We start from the raw sequence: 10,911 nt of genomic DNA, 5'->3' as shown, positions 1-10,911 counted from the left end.
AGGCTTCGATCAATTGGATTACGATCCAAAACATTGGTAGTATGGCTCAAACAAAGCTTAAACGCCACAATTATCTTGTCTGAAAATCTCTTTTCAATCCGATCTTTCGTCGCTACAAGTTTACCGGAATTGTTGATGGATTTGAGCCACCACCGCCTCAATTTCTTGTTGATCTATCTGGTAATCTCACCTCTATTCCAAATCCAGCCTTCAAGCAGTGGTATGAGAAAGACCAAAACATTATCATTTGGATAAATTCTACTATCTCAGAAGATCTCATTCTATTCACTATTGGAGTCTAATATGTCCGTGAGCTTCGGTAGAATCTTGAACGTCGCTTTGGTGGAGTCTCTCGATCACACATTCATCAACTTCGTTCCAGTCTTCAATCCATGACAAAAGGATCATCTTCAATCTCTGAATATTTGTAGCGTATCAAGGAAGTTACAGATGCTCTTGCTGCTATTGAAGCATTAGTTGATGACAATGATCTTCTACTCATCATTCTCAATGGCCTTCCTGATGAATATAACTCATTTGTGGACTCTGTTCAATTCCGTTTGGCTGATACCACCATTGATGATCTTCATGGCTTTCTTCTTAGTAAAGAGATGGCTCTTTCCAGAAAGAAGCAAAATCATGATTCTTCTTCTAATTATCAGTATCACGCTTTCAATTCTATCCAGGCATCTACTCAACCTCTACTGCTGCCTACACAAAATGTTCCTCAGGTGCAAGCTTACAATGCTCAAACTCAGCCAAACAGAAATAATTTTCAGAGGAATAACTCACAGCGCAATTATTCCAATCGCAACAAATTCAATCGCTACATCAATACCAATCGCGGAGGAAATTGTGGTGGCAATCGTGGTGGACATTATTACAACAATAATTACAATTATCCATGCCCTGTTCCTTGTCAAATTTGTGAGGATCCTGGTCATCGTGCTATCGATTTTGTTAATCGTATGAATCCAAACTTCCAAGGGTGCATTCCATCTGCCAAACTTGCAATGTGTGCCAACACCACCACATCTTCTTCCCCGCCATGGTTGCTTGACTCTGGTGCAAGCACTCACATGACAAACAATGTTCACAATCTGCAAAACCCTCAGCCATACACTGGTCCTGACAAAGTCTACATTGGAGATAGCCAAGGTTTGCCAATTCTCCACTCAGGTTCTTCGTTTATTCAAACACCTTCTGCTACCTTTAAATTGAACAATGTTTTGCATGTTCCTCATCTGCAACATGATCTTATCTCTGTCAATATGTTTCTTTTGGATAATTGGTGCTCCTTAACACTAAATCCTTTTGACTTTAATGTCAAGGATCTTACTACGGGGATGATGCTTTTTAGAGGTCCTGTTCGCAATGGTCTTTATCTCTTCTCTGTGTCTTATCTTTCTACACGAAGATTCTTTGCAAATCCTGCAATAAAAGCAACTACTCAAATCTGGCATCAATGTTTGGGGCATCCAACGTTCAAGATTTTTCGATTTGTTGTATCAAAGTCTATCTTGCCTATTACTAATAATGTTACTCAGTTTCATTGTTCAAATTGCATATTGGGCAAATGTGCCAGATTACCTTTTCATGATTTTATTTGTACTACTTCTAGAGCTTTAGAACTAGTACATGCTGATGTTTGGGGACCAGCACCCTTACTCTCTGTGAGTGGTTATCGGTTCTATGTAATTTTCGTTGATGATTTCACGAAATATACTTGGTTGTATCCTTTGAAGCATAAATCAGATGTCTTTTATACATTTGTACAGTTCCATGCTCTTGTTGAGAACTTGTGTGGAACCAAAATTGGTACTTTACGATCTGATTCAGGGGTTGAATTCCTCAGTTCTGCCTTCAAAACACATCTTGCTACACATGGTATTCAACAACATCTTAGTTGTCCCTACACCTCTCAACAAAATGGCTGTGCTAAAAGGAAACATATACATGTTGTAGAGACAGCTAGAACTTTATTGGTTGCATCAAACATTCCTCGTCAATTTTGGGTCAAAGCCTTTCTCACTGCAGTCTATTTAATCAATAGACTTCCACTTGTCTCCAAACCTTCACCATGGGAACAACTCTTCAACAAGTCACCAGATTACACTCACCTTAAGGTTTTTGGGTGTGCATGCTACGCTTGGCTAAAACCTTATACTAACTCCAAACTTGAGGCTAAGAGCAAGGTGTGTGTGTTCATTGGTTATAGTCTAGTCCACAAAGGATATAAATGTCTAGATCTTTTAACCAACAGAGTCTACATTTCTCGACATGTTTACTTTGATGAAAGCTTATTCCCCTTTCATCAATCTACCTCTATGTCAATGTCTACATTCCCTTCCACAACCACCACTTCATCATCTTCATTCTCTCTTACTTTTCCAAATTTATATCCTTCATCAACCTACCAGTCTCCCTCCTCTAACCCTTCCACTTCAGTTTTGTCCCCATTACCATCACACTCTGTATCCTTACCTATACCACCCACAGAAGTCACTTATGTTCCTTCACCCTCCATTAGTACTTCTCGTACAGTACCCTTACCATCACATCCACCACTTCCCATTACCTCTACTCATCCTATGCAAACTAGATCCAAATCTGGAATTTATAAACCAAAAGCATACATTGCAACCAAACATCCCTTGCCATCTACCCTGAATCTTGAGTATGTCCCTTCTACCTATTTGCAAGCCTCTAAATTTCCCCATTGGAGGACAGCAATGCAAGAAGAATTCAACGCCTTGCAAAGTGCTGGAACTTGGGCATTGGTTCTATCTAACCCATCTCAAAATCTAGTTGGGTGTAAATGGGTATTTCGAATTAAAAGAAAGCCTGATGGCTCTGTGGACATGTACAAGGCCAGATTAGTGGCCAATGGGTATAACCAGCAGGAAGGAATCGATTACATTGAAACTTTTTGTCCAGTGGCAAAGCCAGTCACCATCAGAATCCTACTCACTTTGGCAGTTCAGTTTAATTGGTTTCTGCATCAATTGGATGTTAGCAATGCTTTCTTACATGGCAATTTGAAGGAAAATGTGTTCACGACTCAACCATCTGGATTCATTGATCAAGATCACCCCAATCATGTTTGTCATTTAAAGAAATCTCTCTATGGATTGAAACAAGCTCCACGAGCTTGGTTTGAGAAGCTACAGTCGACATTAATTTCTATGGGATTTCAAGCCTCTCAATTAGATCACAGTTTATTTGTCATTCACAAACTAGTTCTAGTTCTTATCCTTATCTATGTGGATGATATACTTATGACTGGACCTTCTTCAACTGCTTGCAGTGATGTGATATCTCAGTTAAGTGTTCAATTTCATGTCAAAGACTTAGAAAATCTTCATTACTTCCTTGGGTTTGAAGTACAAAGGTCTTCTGCATGCATTTTTATTCATCAGTCTAAATATGTATTAGACTTGCTTAAATGGACAAAAATGGAGGAGCAAAGCCCTATGTTACTCCTCTCGGTTCTACCAAACTTGACCACACTGGTGCATTGCTTGAAGATCCTGCAGAATATAGACAAATTGTTGGGGCTCTTCAATATCTCACTTGGACAAGGCCTGATCTTTCCTTTGCTGTTAACCTTGTTTGCCAATTCATGCATTCTCCAAGGGATCAACATCTTCAAGCTGTAAAACGGATACTGAGATATTTCAAAGGCTCTTTTGGACATGGTTTGTGGTTTCCCCAAGTTTCTTCCTTTTTACACTCAAAGCCTTTTTTGATGCTGACTGGGCCGGTTGCTCTTTGGATAGACGATCAAGTGGTGGTTTCTGTATCTTTCTTGGTCCTTCACTTATTAGTTGAAGTGCCAAAAAGCAACATACTATTGCCCGTTCCTCCACAGAAGCTGAGTATAGGTCTTTAGCTCTTACAGCTGCCAAAATCACTTGGATATGTCAATTGTTTACTGATATTGGTTTTCAGTTATCCAGTTTACCTCAGATTTGGTGTGACAACATCTCTGCGATTGCTTTAGCCTCAAATCCTGTTTTCCATGCTCGGACCAAACATGTCGAAATTGACTACCATTATATTAGGGAGCTTGTTCTTGCCAAGCTTCTCACAGTTTAGTTTGTATGTAGTCAAGATCAGCTAGCGAACATTCACACCAAATCTCTTGCTCAACAATGGTTTCTTGATCTAAGATCCAAGCTTTCACTTCAACCTTCTCCGTTTAGCTTAAGGGGGTGTGAAGAGACTAATAGAGAGTCAAAAGTTAGCTAGAGTTACTATAGTAATAATTCTTTTACTTTTCCTCTATGGTAACTTCAGTTAGGTGTTGTTATATATACTCTGTAAAATTATTATCTTGAGTTAATGAAAAAAGATTTCATTTTCCTCAATTGTCATGATCCCCTGAAAATGATGCTCTGCCTTTCGACAAATTAAACATGTATGCAAATTGGAAGTGGTTCAAATTCGAAAAGTAATAAGAATCAAACTAATGCTTAAGGTTGCCCTGCGATACTGCTAGTTTGAAAGAGCGCTATTTAACCTTCCCATCTATCTCAAAGCAGACATTCCTCGAGAGTCGACAAGTAAGAAAGCGAATTATTTTGTTTTGTGATGAGTCTTAGATTAGGGAATTTATCTCATTATCCATTAGAAAATATGTAGTCTGAAAAGGAAAAAGCATAAGATGGTTACAGTACAACATTTTTCACATGGCATTCTGTTTAAAGATTCCAAAAGAACTGGAACCAAACATATTCGTTTAGAAATCAGAGTCTCATTTGTTAGTTGGTCATTGCTCTCACTTCTTCGATCTTCATCTGTAATTGAACTCAACCTCATGTCCTAATTATTTGTGCAATCTGTGTATTCATCACCTAGCTATTTTCCAATGCTTGGTTTATGTTATTTTTCCCTTACAATGCTACAATGCATCATATGTCATGTCCTAATTAGTATGCATCTTTTAAAAAATCGAATCCATACCATTTTGTACCAAAACAAAACGAATTCTGAAAAGTTTGGTACAACTTCGGCACACCCTTACATACTGAACTGAACCCTACCAAATTGTAATTTGGTTCGCGTTTAGACAGAGTAATGATTGAGATAAAGGAAGGATGTGGCTCAAGATTTCTTAATTTTATGTTAAATGCTACATTTGGTATTTTAGATTTTTTTTGGGCTATACTGATTATTGTCACTGCTTTCAGGAACGACGTTCTCATTGCAGGATTTTGTCGTAAAGGTACAGTACATTTGGGACCCCACAATCCGTGTGTTCAGCTTCCAGACTTCCAGTCCATAGTTGAGAAAGAACGAATTTTCAAAAGATCCAATGTTTGGAATTTTTTTTTGGCCATCATTGACGATGTAAAGATAACTCCATTCTGGATTTCAACATTTGGGGTTTCATTTATATTTATGGATCTTCACAATGATAGACATTACCAAATGTGGGTATTTATCTACCATACTACGTCTTCAGTCATGGACAATTGCACGTGGCTTTATCAAGGGGACTATTGTCGTCTTCAACAAAAATCTTGATGAAGAAAGGAGAATTACACGGTCACGAAGGAGACTTCACAAGAAATGTTGTGCACAAAGATATTTTGCTTCCATCAAATATATGATAAGGTTACATTGATTCTTTTAATGTTTAATTCACTTTTTAAATCCACGTAGATAAATACTTTTAAATTGTATAAATCACGCATAAAACAACATCATTATAAAAGAGTCTTCCGCATGCGTTTGAGTGTGTGCAGGGAGGCTAGTGCTATATGATAAGCTATTCGTGGATGAAGTAATTTATGTTTTACTGTGCTATCACTTGATATGCTCAAGGGGCGGACTATCGTGCTTCATGTAGCCCTACCCCTATCACCGTTTTGTAAAGTTGGAGACTACATTCCCATCCTTGAAAAGAATTTATTTTTAATTACGCCTCTTGAAACTCGATTTTGATCTCATTTTGCCCATTATAACTCAAAAGTCACTACTTTATTTTTTGAAACTCAAAGTTCGCTTGACCTTACTATGTTTTCATTTCTTTTGTCAAATTTGCTCGATTTTGGTTCCACTTTGCCCCTATAACTTGATTTTGATCTCACTTTGTCACTTGAAACTTAAAGTCATTATTTTACTCCATAAAGCTCAAAATTCGCTCCACGTTGCTTTGCTATCCATGGAATTGGAGCAAATTTTATTATGTGGGTCTGATTTGAATGCACTAGACTAATCAATTTTTTTTTTTAATTTTTTTTTTCTAGATCTCTGCAACTCAAGCACAACAAGCCAAAAAAATCACAATCCTTAATTTCTTCTTTTAAACATTATTTTCTGACTAATGGATTTTATCGCATAGTGGAAATTTATAATCAAATTCATCTCTACTATATGTTAAAATTCAACAATTCATATTGGAGATAAAATGACGACTTTTGAGTTTCATGGGACAAAGAGGGATGAAAATCGAGTTCCAGGGGACAAAGTGAGATCCAAATGGAGTTCCAGGGAGCGTAGCTAAAAATAAGCCTATAATATTACATTTTTACCCATTCATATCAATAACTTCAATAGCTATTTGTTAGAAGAAACGAAAGCATGATAAAATAGAACAAATTTTATGTTTCAGAGAGTAAGGTGGTTAATTTTGAGTTACAAGAAGTAAAGTAGAATCAAAATTGAATTTTAGAGTCACAGACTCACCGCTGAAAATAAGCCTTATACAAATACCAAAATTGTAAGTATCTGTCGCTTGTGCTACAAAAATTTGATGATGCACTAACTAGATGGTGAGGAAGAAGAGGGGTGTACGTGATAACGAAGGAGGAACAAGAGGGATCTAGATTCTAGATGGCGAGGAAGATGAAATGCTGTCTTTATTTTTTTTTAATCTTATTATTATTATTTTTAGATTGTTTTTATTATTTTAAAACAATTTTTATTTAATTTTTTTTCTTCTCATTATTAACGTGGCATTGTGGAACTCTCATGTCTGTCATGTCAGCGCACTAACAAAATAATCGACAAAAATAGTAATGGACTGATCAAATTCATTTGCAACAACCAATTTCAAGGACTTTTGACTGATTTTAAAATTGAGGGATCAAAATGAGGAGTTAAGTTAATTTCAGGAGCATTTGTGATAAAAATTATTTTCTTTTTAATGTTACTTTTTAGAGTTTAAAATAGTCATTTTATTTAGAGTATATGAGTAATTAATATGAAATTTTTATGCGAGTTGTAATCAACAAAATGTGCGAGGTAATAAAATAACACTAAAAATAAAATGATGAAACAATACTATAACATTTTTTTGTCAAATATCATTTGTGTGTATATGTTCATAATCAAATAAATGGAACAATGTATAGATGTGATTAAAATATCATTGAAATTTAACTACACCATACATGATATATTATACAACAAATTATTGATCAAAACCAAGTAGCAAAGGGGCAACCCGCAACAAAGGCTCCAATGTGTTAGGTAAGAATTTTCTAGCAAACAAGAAACACACTGAAGTTGTATTGCCATTGTACGTGCATTTTGATCCGAACCGAATCCGATTCAAAAGCTCATTCGAAATATCAATCCATCCAAATTTTCCAGGATGAGGACCACCTCTTGACCAATCCACCCAAGTAACGCTTCTCTTCGAACTCAACTCAGTGTACAACAAGTTCACAAGTGTTGGAATATAGTGCTCATCAATGTAACAGGGAGGGTTGCAGTACTGTTGAAAGATCGGATAATATTTCCGATCCGAAACAATGTGGACGGCAAGCTCACGGTGCACTTCGAACCACTGAGACCCCTTTCTCCAATTTGTGATGTTTATCATGGGGTACATTTGAGGGTTGTATCGACCCCGGCCTGGCTTTCTAGGGTCATCAAATGAGTTCAGGAAGCTTTGGTTTGAGTTGATGAGGTAGTCATATGCTGTTGTGAAGTTGAATAAAGGAATGCAGGATTCAGAAAGCAGCACAAATCTTTGGTTGGAGATGTCAAGAAGTCCATTTGCTAAGAGGCGTCTCTCGGCATCTAACATTGATGATGTTCCCCAATAGACCGGCTGCAACCAAATGAATAGTATTGATCTCAAATGATTGTTACTTGGATAATCCAATGTGATGTATGTATAGCAAAGATTGTTTAATTTCTTTCTTCTATCTTAGTCAGACTTCAGAATACAGAAACTTAATCTTCACCACAATAATCTAGAATATGAGTTCATAGTGGCGAGTTTGGGTTAATTGTAACTTTCAACAAGATGACACATTATGACTTGAAAATGACATGAAGTTTGTAGGTTTGGGTTGATTTTTGCTTTACACAGAGACAAATATATGACACTATCCACAGTCTGAACAACAATAATTCATGAAGATCTCTCTTTTTTAAAACAAAAATGACACAGAATTATGCATTTTTATGATATGTGAATGTTTAGTAATTTAATCTGAGTGATTTTTTGAAAAAGAAAACACTAGCTAGAAACATGTCTGATACCAATATCTAAAATGAAAAATGTTTGCAATATACATTACTATCAATCACAAGCATGACATGTTGACAGGACTTGGATATATGAATGCTACAGTTCGAAAATAATATCGATGTTAGATCAATGAGTAGTAATTGCATAAATGATCTGTATGCATATTAATTTGATCAAACATGTTAAAAAACTTCAGTTACAGAAACAGAATCTTTACCACGATGGTGGTTTAAGTTTTCTTGCCAGTTGGGGGATTTTAGGTTCAACTCACATAAACGGCGAGTTTGAAACCAAAGTTAATGTTAGCTCATTGTGTACTTAGCCCAAGCCCTCTCCAATATAATTGTATGAGAAATAATGAAAGGAGCTAACCTGGCTATGAATTCTTCTACCGTGGAAGACAGAATCTTCAGGCACTGATTCATTGAAATCAGGGTGTGCGTGCACATAAATGGAGTATAGTCCTTCATGTCCCTTGAAAAACTTCTCCCACAAGGGAGACAAAGGTAGAGGTCCCTTTGTCAAGAACATGAAAGCGACTTTTGGAACAAGCTTGTAAGGAAAATATTGAATTCTAGGAACCATTGATGCTCTCCGAAACAACTCCTCGTCACTCATATTGTGTACGAGGAGGTTTTGTTCTGTCAGTGAAACACTTTTATAGTTAGATGTCCCATTCATGGAGAAAGATGGTATTAGAAATGGTGGTGGTGGTGGTAGAGGCGGCGAGGGGAGCAGTTTTGGTGATGGTGGAGGAGGCAGCGGTGGGAACAGTTCTGGTGATGGTGGAGGAGGTGGCGGTGGGATCAGTTTTGGTAATGGTGGTGGCAACAATTGAGGTGGGAACAGTTTTGGTGATGGTGGTGGAGGCGGCGGTGGGATCAGTTTTGGTAATGGTGGTGGCAACAATTGAGCTTGATGTGATGATGATTGTAAGGGAAAGATATTGTTAATGGAATTTAGGGAGGCTTGAAAAGTAGTGAGTGAGAAGCTCTGGAAATATAAGGTAACTATGATACCTAGTGACAAACCTATACCAAAGAATAGGAAATGAAGGACATGGTTTGACTGGATTAGGGTTCGAAAGGGCTGGAGAGTTGATTTAATTTGGGGTTGCTCGTGACTCACCATTGTCATTGGGCAGATAGGAAAGAAAGAGATCGATCGAGGAAGGAGTTTCCTGACTAGCTCATCAAACTGCTAATAACAAAGTCAAGCTGAACGCTCTTGCAAGTAGGCTTTGTGGGGATATATAGCATGTTCTTAGTGGACTTTCTACATCGTGCTTCAAAGTTAATTAAGCAGGAGATTAATAACAAATTAGCCGTAAGTAATCAGTAAAGACCCTTTCGGAGTTTATATCAGTTGGAAATTAAGTTGTCCAAGAACTTGAAGCAACTTCTAACTTGTGTAATCTATGGGTGTTGACAAACCATTCCTTCAACACCAGGCAAAGTAATCAGATAATTTTTTTTTAAATAACCTATGCTTGTTTTTGAATTGACGTCCCATGAAACACCAAATGATACTTGGTTTTGTCCAGAGGTTTATGCCACCTAGCCCCATATAACAAACAAAAGAGAAGCATAGAGAGGACCAGCAATTTGTTGCTAATCCAAATTATAAATTATAATTAAAAGTTAAAATCCGCCAAATATTAACAGGGGCCGGGACCGAAAACCTATTGGCAAATGTTAATCTCTTTGTATTTTGAAAGGTCGAACACGTTGGTTGGAGTTGACAAATTACAATGGGTTTGGTCGTGGTCCAGCAATTCACTATAAATAGTGGAAATCACCAAACAATATGGCACACATCACCCAGAACGACAAGGATTGTTTGCCCTCACACTTCTGGTGTCTTCTCGTGCCCTCCTGTTTGTGTGGTCACGGCTAAGCTACGTCAACATTTTATATTACTAATAATTTTTGTCTTATTATCTCTACAAAATATATATATATATATATAAAATGTTGACGTGACTTAACCGTGACCACACAAAACAGAAGGGCACGGAAGGACACCGAAAGTGGGAGGGCAGAGAATCCTTGTCCCACCCCGAAAGCACTGCTTAAATTAAGCAGCCTCTTTTCTGCTCTTTCTTTTGAAGGGTGACCGGGTTTTAGGTTCTCAATCTTACTTCTTATTCTACAAGTGGGATTTGGTCAACGTCCAACAATTCACTATAAAATATTGAATTAGCTACTATATGTTTATATTGACTAATTAATATACATGCATAATTTTAGGCAAGTGATAAAATAATTATACTAATTTCATTTAAATTTTAAAGAGGGGAGAGCTTTTCATATCTGTAAGTTTGTAACGCATTTTGTTTGAAAATGAAGATTTTTACTTCAGAGTATTCTACCATTTTTGCATATGCATTCAAGAAGCACAAAAAGGAGTTACTACATTTG

At 37.0% G+C, this 10,911-nt stretch overlaps 1 protein-coding gene across 1 annotated transcript; it reads right to left on the bottom strand.

The window, feature by feature from the left end:
- Nucleotides 1–7,337: 7,337 nt before the first annotated feature.
- Nucleotides 7,338–9,714, bottom strand: LOC137740733 (Core-2/I-branching beta-1,6-N-acetylglucosaminyltransferase family protein). Its single transcript, XM_068480553.2, has 2 exons — nucleotides 8,864–9,714; nucleotides 7,338–8,065 (listed from the first exon to the last, which is right to left on the bottom strand). Exons 1-2 carry the CDS (start codon nucleotides 9,626–9,628, stop codon nucleotides 7,421–7,423), a joined length of 1,410 nt encoding a protein of 469 aa, XP_068336654.2. The 5' UTR covers nucleotides 9,629–9,714; the 3' UTR covers nucleotides 7,338–7,420.
- Nucleotides 9,715–10,911: the final 1,197 nt, after the last annotated feature.

This window comes from Pyrus communis, chromosome 9 (assembly GCF_041283825.1).
Source record: "Pyrus communis isolate YQ-2024b chromosome 9, ASM4128382v1, whole genome shotgun sequence".
NCBI classification, from domain to species: domain Eukaryota; kingdom Viridiplantae; phylum Streptophyta; class Magnoliopsida; order Rosales; family Rosaceae; genus Pyrus; species Pyrus communis.
The sequence above is the reverse complement of the archived record's forward strand: the minus strand, read 5'-3'. Positions and strand labels throughout refer to the sequence as shown.